This window comes from Euprymna scolopes, chromosome 35 (assembly GCF_053919585.1).
Source record: "Euprymna scolopes isolate OS-2025 chromosome 35, ASM5391958v1, whole genome shotgun sequence".
NCBI lineage: Eukaryota > Metazoa > Mollusca > Cephalopoda > Sepiida > Sepiolidae > Euprymna > Euprymna scolopes.
The window spans coordinates 67,786,464-67,806,825 of NC_136516.1; the positions used below are offsets into that span (position 1 = coordinate 67,786,464).

General features: G+C 32.8%; 1 protein-coding gene across 2 annotated transcripts in view; it reads left to right on the forward strand.

Moving 5' to 3' along the window:
• The first annotated feature begins 533 nt into the window (after positions 1-533).
• Positions 534-20,362, forward strand: part of LOC145259892 (syntaxin-16-like) — a 55,978-nt gene continuing 36,149 nt past the window's right edge. Inside the window, exon 1 of one of the 2 annotated variants that reach the window (XM_080117788.1) lies at positions 534-815. In XM_080117788.1, coding sequence (XP_079973914.1) covers positions 735-815 — 81 coding nt within the window. In that variant the 5' untranslated portion in view covers positions 534-734. Of the gene's footprint in view, positions 903-20,362 lie in introns of both variants that reach the window. The other variant, XM_080117786.1, reaches the window with a different exon arrangement.

Sequence of the window (20,362 nt, forward strand, 5' to 3'; positions counted from 1 at the left end):
TTTGTCAAATATTTAAAACTAAAATATTTTAATACAAATGAATAGAAAAATCAGAATATTTTTTAAAGTAATTTCCCAACTATATTTCCTTTAAAATAATGGTGCTAGCGCAGAGAGTGATCCGCGCTATTTTTTAAATCGTATTTCCAAGTTTAATTAAAGTTGTATGATATGTTTTTTTATTCAATTGTAAGGTTGAAGTATAGAATAGGTACCCCCCCCCATGTTAAGAATGGCTTTTTAAATAAATAACGTTATTATTTACGTCCGGATCACTCTCTGCACTAGTACCAAAATAATTCATGTCGCCAATAGTAACGTTTACCAAGAGGAGAGTTTTGCCTCTGATCTTATTCGCCCTTGTGGGGAGCTAATAAATATCTGACAGATGGATAAACAATGACTAGAATTTCAACAGCTGACAAGTCACGCCCACGTGTTCCAACAACTAAACATTGTCGATTAGTCACAGCTGGAAACAACCACCGTTCGATTATTTTTATCACTTAGTTTTGTCTGGCAGTAATCGCTGCGTTGATGACGTCAACAAACATGGTGGATATGGAAGCTCAGTTTGTTTACCGGTGACATCTCGCTTCTTGGATCTTTTATTTTATTTTTTTTATAAATATATATTTATACACACACATATATATATGAAAACATTTTTGTTTCTATTCACTTACTTTGCTGATTGATTTTCTCTCTCTCCGTACCTCCCTCCCCAAAAAACCATGGCCACACGGAGCCTAACGGAGGTCTTTATATTGATGCGGAATAATGCCCTCCAAAGTCGTCACATATTCTCGGAACAAGTGAGTAACACCCGTAAAAGTCGTCGGTCTCCACTTGGTGACGACGACGACGATCGTGATGTTGATGATGATGATGATGATGATGCGGTGAGTTTGTCCCAACCCCCATATCCTATAAATTGGATTTTAAAAACATATATATTAAATTATTCCTCAATACGACAGGGGCGCGTGCGAAAATCCATGTTTCCCTTTGGTTTAGGAGCGTTAAATAATCATGACACTTGACTCGGTTGCCTTTAAACTTCAAATTTAAATTCAAACCGGAAACTACTTCCTAATCGGCAGTTTAAACGTTTCAAAATCACTTTCGAATTACAAAGGCTCACGGAGTAAAAACACATGCCAGCCATTTTTAAGTTAAGGTATAAATAACAGCTGAAAATATAACCGATTTGTTTATTTAAACAGTTATTTGATAATTTAGTATTGAAGTAATACTTAATTTACTATTTTTATTCACAATGTTTCGGGCGATATAACTTCCGAACTTCATCAGGTGTGTATTTTTTCGAACTACGCTCTAGTCGAAAAAGATGCACCTTAAGAAAGTCGTTTACATCGTCTGAAATTCTGTGAATAACCTAGATGAAAATAGTAGTCCGAATAATAGAAATTATTAATCATCTAAAAATAAAATTTAAAAAAAAGCACTTAATTTTGTTTGTTATTTTATTTTTATTTCTTTATTTTTAGTATTTTAACATTTTTTAATATTTGAGTTACTGAACGCAAACGCGTCTTAAAGGTTATTTTCTCGTTATCTTATGATCCAAAACTGAGGTTCCATCGTCATAAATGCATAAACTAAATGCAAAGATATCAATTCGAATATTATTTTGAATCTTTTAAAATGTCGATTTAAAAACCATTTTTGTCTTAGATTAAAGGCAACACTGTCAATTATGATGTCCTAAACGAAATTAAAACGTGAATTTTCACACATGCCCCTCCCTGTGGCTCCAGCGTATCAAAGAATTAGTTTATTGTTAATAAATGAATAAATAAATGAGCGATAATCATGAAAAGATCCAATACTTCCACTATTTATTATCTTTATCTTCCTCCTTTTTTTTTGTTTTCATTCGATTTTCCCCTTTTCTTCGTATTCCACCAAAAAAAATCGCTCCCTCCCTCGTTCTTCCTTGATCCAATTATTTTCTTTAAAGTTCATTTCGCTTCTCTTTCTTGTCAATTTTGTTCTTTGCTTTCATATTGTTAAAACATGCGAAACAATATTCAACATTTTTTTTTTCTACGTGCCTGACAGATTTTTTTTAATTAAAATTTTACCCTTTGCACCCAGACTATTAATAAAAGAATACAAATGAGATTGTTTTCTGCCAATCGATAATTAAAACGGTCTTTTAGATTTGGGGATTCATTTTACTTTATAAATGTAAGATAGAATTATCACCCACTTCCTGAGCAGAAAACTGAAGACAGAACAAGTAACCATTTTTTTTTTTTTTTTTTTTAATTTTCAAAATGACAGAACCCCATAAAATACTGATATAGATTCCATACATTCACCAGCTGCCGATATTGACTCGGTAAAATCCGGTAACAGTTGAAAAGGCAACCATACAAAATTAAACTCGAGTTAAAAAAAAAAACCCTGATTTATTTATATTACATTTTTTATTCATATATTTATAATGTACATTTATAAATAATTTATATTGTTGCTTCTTATTTTCTATAAATAAATTGTTCACATGAAATACAATTTAGAAAAAAACAAAATATCGTATGACTGAATTCTTTGAAAACAATCACGCAAAATAATGGTTAAAAAAACGGTGCTTGTTAAGATAGAGTCGACAGCTCGATTTTATTTTTAATATGTGGTTTTAAGCAAAAACAACTCATGTCGAAAATAGTCATATATCCAAAAATTATGAAAATTCATTGAGTAGAACTACTGCTATTGTGTTTTAGTTTAAAAAAAAAATATCGCTATAAAACAAAACGTCGGTCATTACAGTGACGAAAAGGGAGATAAGTATTCCCTGTATTCACAATCTTCAAGGTGTAAGGAAAATACCATTTCTCTTAATTTTCCCTTAAAAATTACTTTTAACTATAAATAATGTTCGGTACTCATGCAGTGCACTTTTATTACTGTGCTTAAATAATGTTATTATTTTGAAAGCCATTCTTAACATGGATAGAGAGGGTCTTTTGCAATTATTTTGTGCTTTCACCTACCAATTTAATAATTAAAAAAAAAATGATATCGTGAAACTTGAATTCAACCTGAAAAACTATTTAAAAATAGCGCATTATCAAAAGTGCAAGTGCATAAGCACTAAATTATTTACTCGATTAATTTTCGTAATTTTTGGATATATTACTATTTTCGACATGACAATCAAGTAAGTACTGTTTTTTTTTGTTTTGTTTTTTTGTTTGTTTTTTTTGCTTAAAACAACATTTTTCTTTTCTTTTTTTTTTTTTTTTTTAAAGCACCTAAAAATAAAACTAATAGCATTCAATGTAAATAAATCGGTGTGTATTTTTTTTTTTTTTAATATGAATCTGCGTTTCATTTTGTATTGTCAGCTTTCGACTGTTTTCAAATTTCACCGAGCCAATATGGGCAGCCAGGGGAACTGATCTAAGCACCAAAACAAATCGAAGCAAAGAATGTTTGTAGATTATTATTTTGATATCATAATTTAAAATTATTTGGTATTTTTTACATTAGGCCTATCTCCACAATTTTTTTGAAAATGATGACTTGAGTAGGTTTTCGACTATGCTGAATAGGAAAATCTCCTTCAAATTTTGCAGAGGCATGTAGTTTTTGAGATACGAAGACCTGTATTATGCACTGTAATTCATTGGCCGCCATGTTTGTACGCACGCGCGATAAACAAATTTATTCCTCTACGACCGACACTGCTACCTATAGGAAACAAATCCACTTTTTTTTTTCACAACCGAGAAATTTATGTGCATGCGTGTAAAACAAAACAATTACGACTTTTTTCACTTCCTTGAATAATTTCATGTTAATAGCTTTTGGAATAAACACACCTAACTCCCCCATGTTAAGAACAGCTTTCGGAATAACCCCCCCCCCCCTCCCAGTTTCACCATATGAAGGCAGCTTTCGGAATAAACACCACATTGGGAGGGGGAGGTGAAAAAATATTTACCCTAAATTTAACTGATATTCACAAATACTATAAAAAGGGGGGGGGTCAGCCTCAGAAAAGTTGATTTGTTTCCACTAAGTAGCAATGTCTGTAGCAGAGAAGTAGATTTGTTTATCGCGCGTGCACACAAACATGGTGGCCAGTGAATTGCAGTGCATAATACAGGTCTTTCTCAAAAACAACTTGTCCCTGCAAAATTTAAATGAGATTTTTTTATTCAGCATAGTCGAAAATCTTTAAAAGTCATCATGTTAAAGAAAATTGTGGAGGTGGACCTAATGTAAAAATTTAGCTTAAAAAGACACCAAGTTATACCAAGTTTCTTTGTACATTGAAATAAAAACTAGATCAGAAAAATATGCTTGAGAAAGAAGTTAGCTAAGGAAGAAAACGAGAATTCATAACCTTGTCTAATTAAAGAATGATAAACATGAGTTATCCATCTTCCTCAACGAGCCTATGTCTTGACTTTTTCTTTTTTCTTTAAAAAGTAAAAACTAAAATGTCAATTGAGAATCAGGTTTAATGAGATGGATTATCAGTTGAATGATGAAGAATATTATGAGAAGGTTGATAATAATGAATAGAATGAATAAAATTTGATGATTTATGATAATGGTTCGTCGCAAGTATTTGTTGACACTTGGTTTGAAGATGACCATGGTGTAATCTCTGGGGATGCAATTCCATTGTAACCTTCCTTGGAAAGAAACTTTGTTCATGGAAATTCTATTTTATGTTCGACACCTGGAGGAAGAAATGAAAATTTTTGCAGTTTTTTAGTAGATGAGTTCTTGCTGTGAATCTTTTACAAGGAAGCACCAAAGACTCAATTGAGCATTTTCCATAAAAGTAACGATTGAGTAGCGAAAGTGACCAATCATCTCCACAAGATTTTTAACTGTCAAGGCAAAAAAAACGTTTTAATCCCCCCCCCTCTCCACCAGTAGTGGCAGCAGTACTCCATCTTAAGGCGTTTATATATAGGTAGAGGATTGCATCAGAAGTCAGATAATTTCTCTAAACATTTTCCAAGCATCTTTAGCATCAGATTGGATTCTGTTTTGGATCAGAAGTGAAAGTCAGTCATGGGAACTTATCAAAGCAAGAGTTTTCTCAAGGAGAAATCCCAATCACAGGAGACCAATTTGTTGTTCTTGTGTGAAACTGGCATTAATTCAACTGCTTCCTTAACCAGTTTCGCCATCAAAAGCTATTCTTACTTCACATCCAAATCTGACTCTAAAGATTACCACGGACATGGAACATGTGCCTGCATTAAGGATACCTTCTTCTGTAGCAGGGACATCTCGAAAGAAGACCCTAAATATCCCTTCATGTGTTTTAGAGTAGCTCTTACTTACAGTGCAGAATTTATATTTTCCATTTACCGTCCCCACAATAATGGAGTAGCTATCTTTGAGAGTATCACTAAGAAAATTGATCATACCCCATCTGTTCATCTCTCAGCCAACATTCACGTCTGTGGAGATTTTAATTTTCACAATGTTGAATGGCTAGTTCACTCAAGTTCACTCAAACAAAACAGATGGCGAAGGGAGATTTTGTCATGATTTCTCCTTGTTTTAATACCTAACACATATTGTCAATGATGCTGATGGACAATTTGCAAGTCAGATCTTTTTCTAATAACATGTCCTAAACTATGCTCATCAAAGGGAATACCTACTTGGCCCTCGGGACAAGATCAAAGTGCAGTATCTGTTCTTCAGATGCTGCACTTCAATTTCTTGTTCTCTGTCAGTGGAGGAGAAATCCTTCACGACTGAGACAATTTTTATTTTTGTTCCTTTTCTCCACATTAAAAAACGACACTGGTGTCTAACTCTGTCCTGTGGGGAGGTATTGTAAATAGGAACTATGCTCATCCTCAGTTCTGTCTCCATTTCGATCTTCTGACCACTTTGTTGTTTCAATAAAGAAAAAACAAAGTATAACAAAATCCCAAGTATCCCTCTCCATCAAACAGTGTATTTAATACTCGATGGCTGACTGGGACAGTTTTCAAGCATTCATATCGGAACTGGCACTCTGCTCTGTTTAAAAAGAATGCATACAATATAGCATTCAACTTAACAGATTGGTTAACCATCGGCATAAGCAGCTACATACCATCCAAGAAATTCCAACAGAAATCAAACAACCAGCCTTGATACACCCCTGAATGTGCTGCTGCCATTGCATTTAGAAACCACTACTTCAGTTGCTTTAAATGCAATAGATGTTTTGAAACTAAAGTTACCTTTATGACTGTCAGTATTCACTGCAAAAGGATTATAGAAAATGCAAGTCAGTTCATTAAATCCAAAGTAGAAGAACAGAAGTTATGTTCCCGTGAGTTTTGGCAAATCACAAACAAGGTCCTGCACAGATGCGTGTCCCCTATCGCAATCATCATCAAAGGGTCTGCAGTAATTTCATCAGCAGCTGACAAAACCAAACTTTGCATCAAACCCAACATTATGTAATCAGGGCCACCTACCTCCCGAATTTCCTTCCAAGACCGAAAGTAATCTGAGTGACATCTACATATCTGTGATATTGCCACACTCATCGAGAACCTTGATGCCAGCAAAAGAATTGGTTCTGACAATATTCCAGTTATAGTACTCATAAAACTGCAACCAGGACTAGCACCCATTCTTGCAAAGCTGTTCAATCGATGCATAAAGTAGAAATGCTTTACAACACCTTGGAAAACCTCATTAGTTTTGCCCAATATTTAAAAATAGTGGAGATCGATCGTCTGCATCTTAGTACAGACCAATTAGTCTTTTGTGTGTCACAAGTAAGTTGCTTGAATCCGTGTTACATAGAAAAATCATCAACCACCTCAGCAAAAACAACCTACTCAGTGATAAGCGATATGGTTTCCCTCCTGCAAGATCTACAGCTGATGTACTGACTAATTTCATAAAATCAATGAACCTATTGACAGTGATTTCCTCTCGAGGGCAATGGTTCTTGACATTTCAAAGGCATTTGAAAGGGTTTGGCATAAAGGTCTACTTTACAAAATTTCCAATTATGGAATATCTGTAACTGACTTTTCAACCATTGAATCTTTTTTTCAGATTTATAAATGTAGTTGTCAATTGGCACAAGTTCTAAACTCAAAGTATCAATGCTGGTGTGCCTCAAGGATCCATTATGGGTCTAATTCTCTTCTTTATTTTCGTCGATTATCCCCCAAATCACATTCGAAGGTCATTCATTGACATATATGCAGCAACACTACCAAGGTCAACAATAACCAAGATCTCTCAGAGTCTCTCTCCTGAAACCTTGAGGAGATGGTGTAACGGGTAATCCAAAACTAACGTTTTTATCTTTTCACCGTAAACACTCTGATTCCCACTCAGCCCCAATTGATATGAATGGCTCTGATCTAAAAGAAGCTCTCGACTTTGACAAACTTCTGGGTCTGACCTTAACTCCTGACCTGAAATAGAAGACTTATATCGAATCTGTTGCTAAGATTATCAGAAAAATGGTTACCTCATTCTACCACTCCAGAAGGTATCTCGCTCCCAAAGCAATCCTCTACTTGTATAAAAGCCTAAAATGGAGTATTGTTGCCACATCTGGGCAAGAGCTGCTATGAGCACCCTATCTTACCTTGAAAGAGTTTAAAATCGGCTTCAAAACCTGATGTCCTTTTCTATTTCTTGCAACCTCTTTCCCACAGAAGAGACATTGTGAGTTTGTCTTTGTTCTATCTTTATTTTCATAGAAATTGCTCGTCTGAGCTTCAATCTTTCATTCCTCTCTGCCAAATTTTCAAAAAAGAAACTCACCTAGCTACAATCACTATCAATAATTTCCCCCATTCTCTATCTGTGTTTGAAATCTAAGCACAAATTTCATGAACAAAGCTTCTTTCCTAGAACTGCCTGCCTGTAGAGCTCTGTTCCACTGGCTTGCTTTCCAGCTGATTGCAATATGGTTGTCTTCAAGTCCAATGTAAACAAATTCTTGTTAGGTCATCTCCTTAAATAATCAAATTATACCCAATTTCGAGCACTAACGATTACTAAGCTGTTATCTTGGTGATCACCGTACACTCATTAACCATTATCTTTTAAGTGACCTTTGGGCCTTGATACGTGGTGACTCCCTTGTAAAACAAATAAAAATAACAAGAGAAAGAGATCGCCATTCGTTCCAATGTTGTCAGTGAAAAGGGAGAAGCATCGGGTTTTAGACCTGACACGCCACTTGTTTCCCCATTGCAATCCATGCTAATACAGATCATAAGAGAAAGAATCCACAAGATCTTGATCATCAATACTCTTCAAAGTGTTACTATACCCAATTGTGTCGTTTGCATACATGTTAACAACAAATCATCTCAGAATGTGAGTTAGAAGATCATGAATGAAAATCAGGAAGAAACACGTTGGCATTGATGTTATGTGCAGACTTCTGCACAGTAACAACTACTTTTTTAGACCTATCAGGAAGAAAAGATTTGATGATTAAGGCGACATTGCCAGATATCCCATCACTAGCATTAGTGATGGGATCTTTTTACGAAGGCCTTTTATATGTTGAGAGTTATTGCCATAGAAACACAACTCCTATTGAGAGATTCACTAATCCTATGTAATATTGCAATCAGCACGTCAGTGGTTGATTTTGCAGAGCAAAAACCATATTGCTTGTCACTAAGTCAATTGCTTTTGCCGAGGTGAATAGCAATTTCATTTATCACAGATTCAAACAACTCATGGTGCACAGGAGACTGGGGAAACTGACAATTTTATAAGTAGATGGAAAGCATTTCTTCTTTAAGCAATGATTGAATGGTTTTGGAAAGATTGAATTCCAGCAACAGGTTCTTAAGGACAATAACTGGAATGGTGCTGATATCAAGATTCTTGACAAGTTAGCAACATTCTAGACACCTATATGGATATAATTTAGAATATTTTAAGTCATAGGAGAACATTCCGAAAGTAGTTGTCCCTTAAACAACATTCTTTGCAAAAAGCTTAACTTTGTCAGAAAATAATCTCTGGTCTATTAATGGCTTATCAAGATGGCGACTATATTTTTGACCTAGTTTTTATTTCATTTAAAATATATTAAGTGCCTGAAATCTTTACATTGTTGCGCTGCATTTTATTTTCTTTTAAATTGTTTTTTATTTATTTACTTTTTATAATTATCTGAGTTGATATAGGCAGCTTGGGAGCTGATTTGTATAAGCACATTGCAACACATACACACACACATACACACACACAGGTAAAAGATGCAACAACTATTTGGTCTTGACTGTCCTACATAGTGCAAGTGTCCAAACATCTCTAGCACTACCTCCCCATATCACCGTTGACTCCTCCCCTATTCTTGTGTGAAAAAAAGACACCCTTTTTCTCTTGGCACCATCATTACCATCGGTCATAATACATTGTTATTAATAATACTAACCCATACTAACCTACAATTGTTGTTATTAACGAATGGGTTAAATTTTACTCTTTGCCTCCATATTATAAGTGGAAAAATAAAAATAAGATTCTATTTTTGTATGTGTGCAATTACACGTCAATACTTTGAAAATATATAGGAAAAAATAATAGCGATAAATATTAATGAATTTAGAATAGGGGTTTCCTTGACTATATAAATATCAAGTTCTTGACTAGTAGGTACCTCCAAAACACATCACAGAATTATCTCTCTATCCCCTAGATGTAACACAGTGTAACATTTATATATGTTAATATGATAATCATAACTTTTGTACCATTCAAAAGAAGAAGCCTAAAATAAACTGGTAATAATTTTTGCAAAATTTTTCAGCATACAAAAATAATGAAAATACAAAAATAATAAAAATACAAAATAATGAAAATACAAAAATAATGAAAAATGTGTTTAAACTATTGATGTCTTAAAACAATGTTTCTAAGTTGTCATCATTTTTAAGCTGCAAACATGCATGTGTTTAATAAATCTAACAAAAATCAACGAAATAGTTAGATTTTGACAATTTATTTATACTTATTCACTTTTTTATATTTAAAATGCAGTTTTTGTAAAATATATGAGAGAAAATTTAATTTTTTATGTAACCTCCCCCCTATTTTTTTTATGAAATTTGAACAAAATATATTATAATCCATCAAAATTGTAATATTTTATAAAGTTGAAGAGTTTAAATAAGCACATATATTTTTTTTTGTTTAATCACCATATACTTTTGTAACTTACTGCAAATTCGTAAGTAAAAAAATAAAAATAAATTCAATATTATATTTTTAAAAATATCCTGCCCTTTCTCATTAATATACATTATGTTGTGTTGAATCGCAAAGAAAAAACATTCTCAAAAATAGTCAATTTTTAAAAGATTAAAATATTTTTAAATATTGAATTTTAGATGAATTTCCTAATTTTAAAAATATTTTAATATAAAAATGCCTATTGCCAACTGTTAACTAATGAAATTAATAGCAATTTCAAAATTTATTATTGTAAAAATGTTTTATTTATCATTAGTGGCTATGTTTTTTAGCATCTTTTTAACTAAAAAAGTATGGAAACCCCCAACGTATAACTTATTAATACATTAGCCATTTAAATTTGCATATTTATTGCATTAGAAAAATATTAGTCCCACAGACAGATATGAATATATTTTAAAATAATGGATTTGTGTTAATAAATATTTGTAAATGTCAAAATCTAACAAAACAAAATCATAGCAAAAAAAGATGTTATTTCCATTATTATTATTTTTTTTTTTTTTAGCACTTTGATCATCCATTGATATTGAATGTACACACAAAATAATGACGTCACCAATTTTACGGTGATTGTTGGAGGTCCCTATTGACCACATTGCATAGGCCAGAACAAATAATCAAGTTTTATTGTATTTCCAAGATGTTGACATTTTTTTTTTTTTTCAAGTTGCTAACATTTTACATTTTTTTTTCTCTGTACCATCTCAATTCTTTTAACGGAATCATAAAAAATGCATTTCATAAACTCCAACAATAACTTTAAGCCTGCATGGCAATACAAGAAAAAATCTAAAATATATTAGCAGTTTTGAACAAAACAAAATGAAATGGGGACTATTTTGGAAATACAAAAAAATAATACTCATTCTGTTTTACACTATGTGGTCAAGAACTAGATGACCAATAACATTTTCTGGTCAGGAAATTGGTGATCATTTTGCATTAATCTTAGTAAATTGAATAATCCCACTCTAAAATTTTAATTTTAAAAAATTTTGTTTTTTAAATTACTAGTATTTCCAGATTGTTGACATGAAATTGCTGAATGCAAAAAGAATCTCGTTCTTAAATTCCACTAATAGTGTGGAGATAAATTTTTACTAACCCCCTACACTAACACATGAATAACTGTTGTAATATTGTTGCATTTTTACTGTTTTAGATTTCTACTTTCTAGTTTGATTGATTTTTGGGAAAAGGGGAGGATTGAATTACACTTATCGATTTTTTTTTTTTCTTTTTTAAATAGATTTTTATTCACTTAGACATAGCCTAGCGTTTCTTCTCACAAAGACTAAATAGTTAACAGCAAGATGGAACGCCAACATTTTTACAATTTGTTGCCAGATGTAGACACAAAAAATCATTCATTTTGTTTGTGTGTCATTTATCAAGAATTTGTATGAACTTTAAAATATTTTTTTTAATGCATGATTGAATATTTTTTCTGGGGAATATTCATGCTCCCTGATAAAATAACAATTATGACTAAAAAAATGTTAAGTCCTATTTTAGTTGATAGTGAAATGAATTTGCACAATGTCCCATACAACTTTTTATTTAAAACCGTCTTTTTTTATTATTTAAAACAAAAAGCAACTTATTAAAGGCAACAATTTATAGTAAGTTGGATTGTATGTACTGGAAAGACATTAAATCAATGATTACTTTTAGCAAACATGGCTGTAATTAGAAAAGTTGAAATAATCAAAAATGGAGATCAGTAATCTCAGTTTTTAACCAGGTTTCTCTCTCTCTTTCATGAATGTGAATTAATGTTTAGTTAAAAATATTTTCAGTGCACAAATACTTACTCTCTTTTCTCCTCTACCTTAAATGCTTGTGACAAAGGAGGAATAATTGCTGTTTCTAGGTCTACTATTTATGGTTGGTGGTATGTGGCAATTTTCAATCTTCTCATAGTATTATTCATCATGTAACTGTAATTTTATCCATTTTTTTATCTTTCTTCTTGAGTGTTTTTTTTTATCCTTCATAAGTGGTGACTTATTAGTAAAAAAGAAAAAAAAAAAAGAACTAAAATTTGTCTAAAAGGGCATACAAAATTTGGCACAAGACCTAGAATAGATCTTAGCTAACTTAACTGGTCATATTCATATCTAATGTAATGAATGTGAATACATCTGGATTCCTCCTCACCAGAATGGCTGGTTAAACCATAATTACTGATTGGGAGATATTAAAAGATATGCCAAAAGCCTCACACTTAAGGATATACCAGCTCCGACCACGAACACCTCTTCATTATGGTGACTTGCTAGATTAATACTCCAATTTTGTAGCCAAAACCATTCAGTTATTTCAAACAAATATAAGTCTTTCACGGGATATATCAATATCATTTACCTAAACATTACAATCATAGTAAACATTCGTTCACCATTCATCCAAACCAAAATTGCTCAATGATTAACCTATTTAAGATCCATATATATATATATATATATATATATATATATATATATTATAAAAAAGTGAGCCATAGCGGAAATTCAATCGACTAAAATAAGATGGAAAACGGGGTGAGGAAAAGAAAAAAAAAAAATTGGGGGAAGTTACATGTAACAAATATACAATTTAGTAAAATAAAATTACTTTTTTATATAAATTTTATTTTACTAAATTGTATATTTGTTACATGTAACTTCCCCCAATTTTTTTTTTTTTCTTTTCCTCACCCCGTTTTCCATCTTATTTTAGTCGATTGAATTTTCGCTATGGTTCACTTTTTTATAATTATTCTAAAATTTTGCCAATCGAATAAAGATATATATATATATATATATATATATCTGCAGTGGGATGTTGAGGAATAAAAATTTTATCTACAAAAGAGGAATGAAATATATTTACAGTTTAAAACCCAAGACCATACACACACATGTGACAGACAGATTTTCCAGTTGAAAAAATGATGCAAGTTCCAAAGTTTTATTACACACATTGTTTTGAAAATACATCTCTGGCAACTGTCACCTCATTTAGGAATGGGGAGGGCAATTCTCAAACAGAAGTTTGAATAAAAAAATTCAAACATATGAAACCATTTTAGTTTTATTGAATCGTGAACGGTGTTTGTGCTCACTCTTCATTCGAATACATTTCTAGATCAAGTCAAACCAATATCAGTAAATGTTACAAATTTAGTGTCAAAAGAACTTGTATACACGCCTTTTTCAGGAATTCAATTATTTTATTTTTATTTGCAAATGCATGTAATTAAACTTTTTTAGCAATTTTTACAAAGTGGATTTACAACTGTAAAATTGTAGTTAAAGCACGAAACGCACATCAGGTAAAGTAGCCTCATAATGCTCACTTTCCTTATTTTGTGCTTTAGTCCTCACATTCCGTAAGCAATGTTTTTAACGTAGGGGGAAGAATTGCTGTTTTGCCAGTCAGAATCCATTCATTTAATACTTATTGATGGTTAGTTTTTGACCTTTTTTTTTAGTTCCTTACATCATAGCTTGTCTAGGGGTTATTTCCATAAAACTAAAAGGTAAAACCCAAAAGATGACTCTCGAATTGTGATAGAAACTGAACAAACATGAATCTCATTGTTGGAATAACAAAACACAACATGAATCTCATTGTTGGAATAACAAAACACAACGCTATCTGGTTTCCAACCTAATCACAACGTTGCTTCTTTTATTAAGCTTTCTAAATTGCTGAAGACTGATAATTTTACGCTGTCTTTTTGTAATGAGTGCACACCAGCTGTGGCTTCTATTTCACATCTCCACAACATGACCATGCCCCCTCTGATGTCATGATCACAAAGATGGCATTCTGATGGATGTCATTTTTTGTGGGGTGCCTCATCGCAAAGGCAGGATTCTTTCAGGGGCTTTTCACTTCCTCTTATATATTTTCATCGACTAAACTGTTCAACTCTATATCTCATTATCATGCATCAGATTCACCTATTTTCGAAACACATTTATTGAATGAAATACTCAGGGTACAACTATCTGACCAGTATTCACCTGTCAGAATCTTCCTCTCATAAGATGACAGTGAAGTGAGGATGCAGATCCGTCACATGGCAGTGAATTTTGTCAACCAGGACAAACTGAACTGAGTATCTCGGTTACTGAATCTCAACTACATATGTGGCATAATCACATTAACATACCAGTTCTCATCAGATCACCAAAGTTAAGCAACGTTGAGCCTGGTCAGTACCAGGTGGGTGACATGTAACGACTTTCCTATCACGAATTTGAAACTGAACCTGTTGATCAAATAATGATGTCTCCCAATACTTTTATCATATCAGTCCCAAACAGTAGATCAAACTCCAGTGGAACATTAATCTTGGCAGCATTGTATCTGTGGAAATGGTGTCCACTGTCACATGGCAGCATCATCGAGATGCGTCTCCTCGTTATACCATCCACTGTCACTTTCTTCCAGGACCTGAATGCGTTTAGATTTGCCATTCAAACATTGCTGCAGATTTGTTTTTCTTGTTACTCAAATAAGAAATTTGATTTTAAAAGATTATTTTTACTTCTGACAAAATAATCTGATTTCATCGCAACTTATTTGGATAGAAAAAAAAACTTTTGTTGACATTTTCTCATATTGAATTATTACTCCCCATCACATAGTTTATCGACTCATCATTTCAGTCAATTGCCTTAAAAAATGTTGTGCTAATGAAACCCCCGGTGGAAAAAATTGTGACAAAGAGCTGTGTGTATGAAATTGTGTGTAAATGTGAAAAAATATACAAAGATGAGATGCATTGCCCACTAAAAGTAAGGTTGAAAGAACATGCACAGTATGTGGAGACATTGAAGAGTAGGGTATGGCTGACCACATATGGAAGCAAATCATCTAGGCTTATGTGACAAAGTAAAAATTAAAGACAGAAGAACGAAAAATATGATGATTCAAAGAAGCAGTTTTACAGTCAATGTAACTTCCAGCCTTCTTCAAGTGCATCTTGTCAAACTCAAAAATTCTTATGTTGAAATCGGGAATCTGTATGGAATTTTGAATGGACCTCTTTATTTAAACCACAGGGAGTAGTTGCTCTCCTTCAGTCAGCCATGACTGGGTAGAAGTTTTGAATAATTTGTAATTGTATTTTTAGTATCATCCACACAACAACGATCATCTACTAAGTAGAACTAATATAAAATTTAATACAATATGGAAACCATTATCAATTAATACAAGTTCACCATTAAGTCGTGATCTATAGTGATAGTAGTAAGATTGTACATCTAAAAATAAGTTTAAGACTCCTAAAATTCATATTAGAATTGTCTGTAAAGAGCACTGGCACACTAGATAAAATACTAGGCATAGTTCAGTTGTAAGTGATGCTATGTTTCTGAATTTTTGAGATGAGGATTGAAAATGTGTTAAGGACCTGTAGCATAACTGATATGTGCTCAATAATAATCAGTTTTAAATGACATTTTTCTGGAGGTTGAAGGTTGAGTGTTCAAAATTCCATACACATTCCTGAGTTTGACATAAGAATTCTTGAATTCAACAATATACATTTGATGAAGGCTGTAGGTACATTCACCGAAATGTGAGAATACTATTCAAAATAAGAACAGTAGACCAAATAATCCAAACAAAACCACTTAATTCATGTAAATGTCAGCTTTTGTAATCCGTTTCATTGAACAACAACAGGTGTGATCAAATAACAAAGGTATAATACGTATACCAAATTATATATGCTCTAATAAATTAGAGTTCATTAGTTATTATTTAAAAGTTGTCAAATATTTGACTGATCATATGGAAAAGTAGTCAACTGAAAAAATACATATAACAATGGTTGGGGGTCACTCTGATGGCATTCAAAATTATAAATGAAACAGTTTAGAGAATATGTTAATCCAAGTTTACATCTGGAAGGATTACATAATTGTGTAAAAACTGAGCAAAATAAATTTTGTACTATTTAAATAATTTCCAATGCTATATATATATATATATATATATATATATATTTAGTAATGTGATTGATAATTTAAAAATCAAATTATAATTAAATTTAAAATCCGTTTCATAAGAAGGAACAACAACAAAATCAAAATGATGAAGGAACAACAACAAAATCATTTTGATTTTGTTGTTGTTCCTTCTTATGAAACGGATTTTTAATTTAATTATAATTTGATTTTTAAATTATCAATCACATTACTAAATATTAAATTTAGGATATTTACCTATCGAGCTTATTATATATCTAAATTACAACGAGCACTTTTTCTTTTCCTGTATTTTAATTAAATTAGTAATTTTACTATTACATTAAAATACACTCTGCTCTTTAGACTATTGTTCTAATCTCCTTTAAATTATATAATATATATATATATATAAAGTAGTCACATTTGTGCGTGTCTGTGTGTACAACTCTCCTACAGCCCCCACCACTGAACTGATCATGATCAAACTTGGCATGATGACAGTTCGCCACCTAGGGGTGGTGCACACCATCTATATATATAAAATAGTAGCGTTTGCATGTGTGTGTCTGAATGTACAGCTTTCCTACAACCCACACAACTGAACCGATCATGACTAAACCTGGCATGATGATGGTCCCCCACCTCTGGATGGTGCACACCATTTTCCAAGGTAAAGGTCAAGGTCATAGCGTATGTATATATACTCTCCTACAGCCCACACCACTGAACTGATCATGACCAAACCTGACATCATGATGCTCTCTGCCCTATGGATGGTGCACACCATTTTTCAAAGTCAAGGTTATGGTCAAAGATTTGGTGTGACTTTTACATCTATATATTACAAGGGTACCCACAAAGTGGGTGCTTGAGTGTAGAGCAAAATCCCGCACTTTGCTAATATGTAGGTATGTATATATATATATTGGATTGGCCTCATCAGCCATCTCAGGACCCACAAACCCCTGACGCCGAACTGATTGATAATTTCGACAGACGAGCAAAAAGAAGATATATATATATATATATATATATATAAGAAAAGAATATAACCTTGGTCACTTATTGAGTTTGGGTTACATTGTTTGAATTAGCAAAAAGTGCGTTTGCAAAGCCAGTTGAATATAAAAATATGAAACAAAATCAAAAATTAGCCCGTCTTTCTTTCTTTACAAGTTATGGTATTCTCATTGCTTATAATGGACTATTCCAATTTTTTTTATTCTTTCCTTTCTTTCTTACTTCCAACTATTATTAAACAAAAGACAGGAAGAGTGACAGAAAAATAGAAAAAAATCAAAGAGATTTTATAGAATAAAAGCAAGTGGATGAGTCAAACAACATACAGTGAGAGTGGGTGAAAGTGACAGAAACTTAATAAACGATCACTTAGTAAATTAATTGTGAATTGCTGTTAAGCCTTTAAAATGAACTTTTTTCCAAACAAAAATTCAACAATTTTAAAATACTAGAAATCGATCGTCTGCCTCTCGATGCCGTCTAATCAGTTCTAAGAACTTTGTTCATGAATTTGTATTTAGATTTACGCACAGATAGAGAGTGGGGTGAAATTGTTTATAGTGGGTGTAGTTAGAGTACTTTTTGTGAAAATTTGGCAGTGGGGAGGGGACATAGATTGAAGCTCAGACAAGCACTTGCCATGAAAATAACAATAAAGCAGAAACAGGCTTGCAATGTCTCTTCTATGAGAAAGAGGTTGCAGGGAAGAAAAAATCACCTACTAGGTTTCAAAGCCAGTTTTGAACTTTGTCAAGGCAGGGTAGGATGCACTGAGCAACTCCAGCCCAGCTATCGCAACATTACTCCATTTTAGGCCATATTTGGCTCTTATATAGGTAGAGGATTATGTCAGGAGTTAGATACTTTTTAGAGCGGTAAAATGATGCAACCATTTTACTAGCAGTGTTGGCAACAGATTTGATGTAAGCCTTCCATTACATGCTGGGAGTAAAGGTCAGACCCAGAAGTGTGTCAAAATAGAGAGCTTTCAGACGAGATCAGAGCGTTTATGGTGAAAAGATAAAATATTGGTTTTGGATGCGTTAAAATTAACCACTTTTTACCCCATTGCACCACATGCTCAAGGTTTGAGGAAAGAGAATGAGAGATCTTGATCATTGGTCTTTGAAGTGTTGCCATAGATCGTAGTATCATCTGTGTATATGTTGAAAAAATAACTTAGAATGTGATTTGGGAGATCATTAATGAAGATAAAGAAAAAATATGACCCAGGATGGATCCTTGAGGCGTCCCAGCATTAATACTTTGAGCTTCAAACTTTTGCCCATTGAAGACTACTTGTAAAAACCTATCAGCAAGAAAAGATTCAGTGATTGAGAAGATAATTCCAGATATTCCACAGCTGGAAATCTTGTGATGTAGACCTTTTTTCCTAACCGTATCAAATGCTTTTGATATGTCAAAAAATATTGCTCTTGAGAGGAAATCCTCATTGATTTCCTGATTCTATGTGAAATTATAGTCAATACATCATCAGCATATCACTGAGTTGTTTTTGCTGAGATGGTTGATAATTTCTCTATTTAACACAAATTCAAGCAACTTATGACACGCAAAAGACTAATTGGTCTATATTGAGATGCAAAAGATCGATCTCCACCATTTTTAAATGTTGGGCAAACTAATGAGGTTTTCCAAGATGTTGGGAAGTATTTCTGCTTTATGTATTGATTGAACAGCTTTGCAAGAATGGGTGCTAGTTCTGGATGCAGCTTTTTAGTTTTATAACTGAAATATTGTCAAGACCAGTTGCTTTGCTGACATCAAGATTCTTGATGAGTGTGGCAATATCATGAATAGATATGTTGATGTTACTCATTATTTTTAGTCTTGGGAGGAAATTTGGGGGTGGGTAGGAGATGCTTATTGCATAGGGTTGAGTTTGCTTCAAAGTACTTTGCAAAGAGTTTGACTTTGTCAGATGCTGACGAAATCACCTCAGGACTGTTGATAATGGTTTGGATAGAGGACATGCATCTATTTAGGACCTTGTTTTTTATTCACCAAAACTTATGGGAACTAAGCCACTGTTCTTCTATTTTGGACTTGATTGACGGAGCATACGACACTTTTGCGTTTTCTATAATCCTTTTGCAGTGATTACTGGCAGTTCTATAGTTTTAAAACATCTATTACGTTTAAAGAAATTGAAGTAGTTTCTGTGTGCAATAGCAACAGCACATTCAGGAGTATATCAAGTTTATCAGTTTCTGTCGCAATATTTTGGAGGGTATGTAGTTGTCTATGCAAATTGTAAACTGATCAGTTAAATCAGCTGCTATATCAAACACATTCTTTTTTAATCCTACGGATGCAAGATGCTTCAATCTCTGGATTCTTCTTGTAAGACATTCACAGCAAAAACTCGTCTTTTTATCATAACTGCAAAATGTGTTCCTTTTTTTCCACTGTAGCTAACATCAAATAGAAAATCAATGAACAGAGTTTCTTTCCAAGAGTTTCCCATTGTGGAACATATTACCAAAGTACTACTTCTCTGCAGATTGCACCATAGTCATCTTCAAATCCAATGTCAACAAATACCTGTTATAAATATCTTGCTCATTAATTGTAATCAAATCTTGTTCATTTCATTCATCAATTTCAATCCTTTCATAATATTCTTCATCATTCAACTGACAATCTATTTGGTGACTCCTTAGTAAATCAAATAAAAAAAAAGAATTTACCTGGTGTTAGAAGCTTAGAGAAAAATAATTCAAACTTTATTAAAAGTTGCATCCTATTTCAGGATCCTCAGCACTTCTACTTTTAACTTTTTTACCACCTGGATGTGGAGCAGAGGTTGGTTTTAGGGAGACATAAATTCTTTCCCTGACGATACAGTATAATTCATCAATTATCATTTTCTATCCTCGACTCATTATTCAGTTACATATGCGATTGCAGCAAAACTCTTGGATACATAATGTTTAAGGTTTTATTTTCTGGTGTTCAAATTGGTGCGGTGGATGAGTGATAAATAAAAAATATGTGAAAATCGAAATTACAAGGAGTTTAGAATGGAGGTGCTTTTGTTGATGGTGATTTCGAGGAATCATACAAGAAATAAAAGAAACAATAAAAGGTAA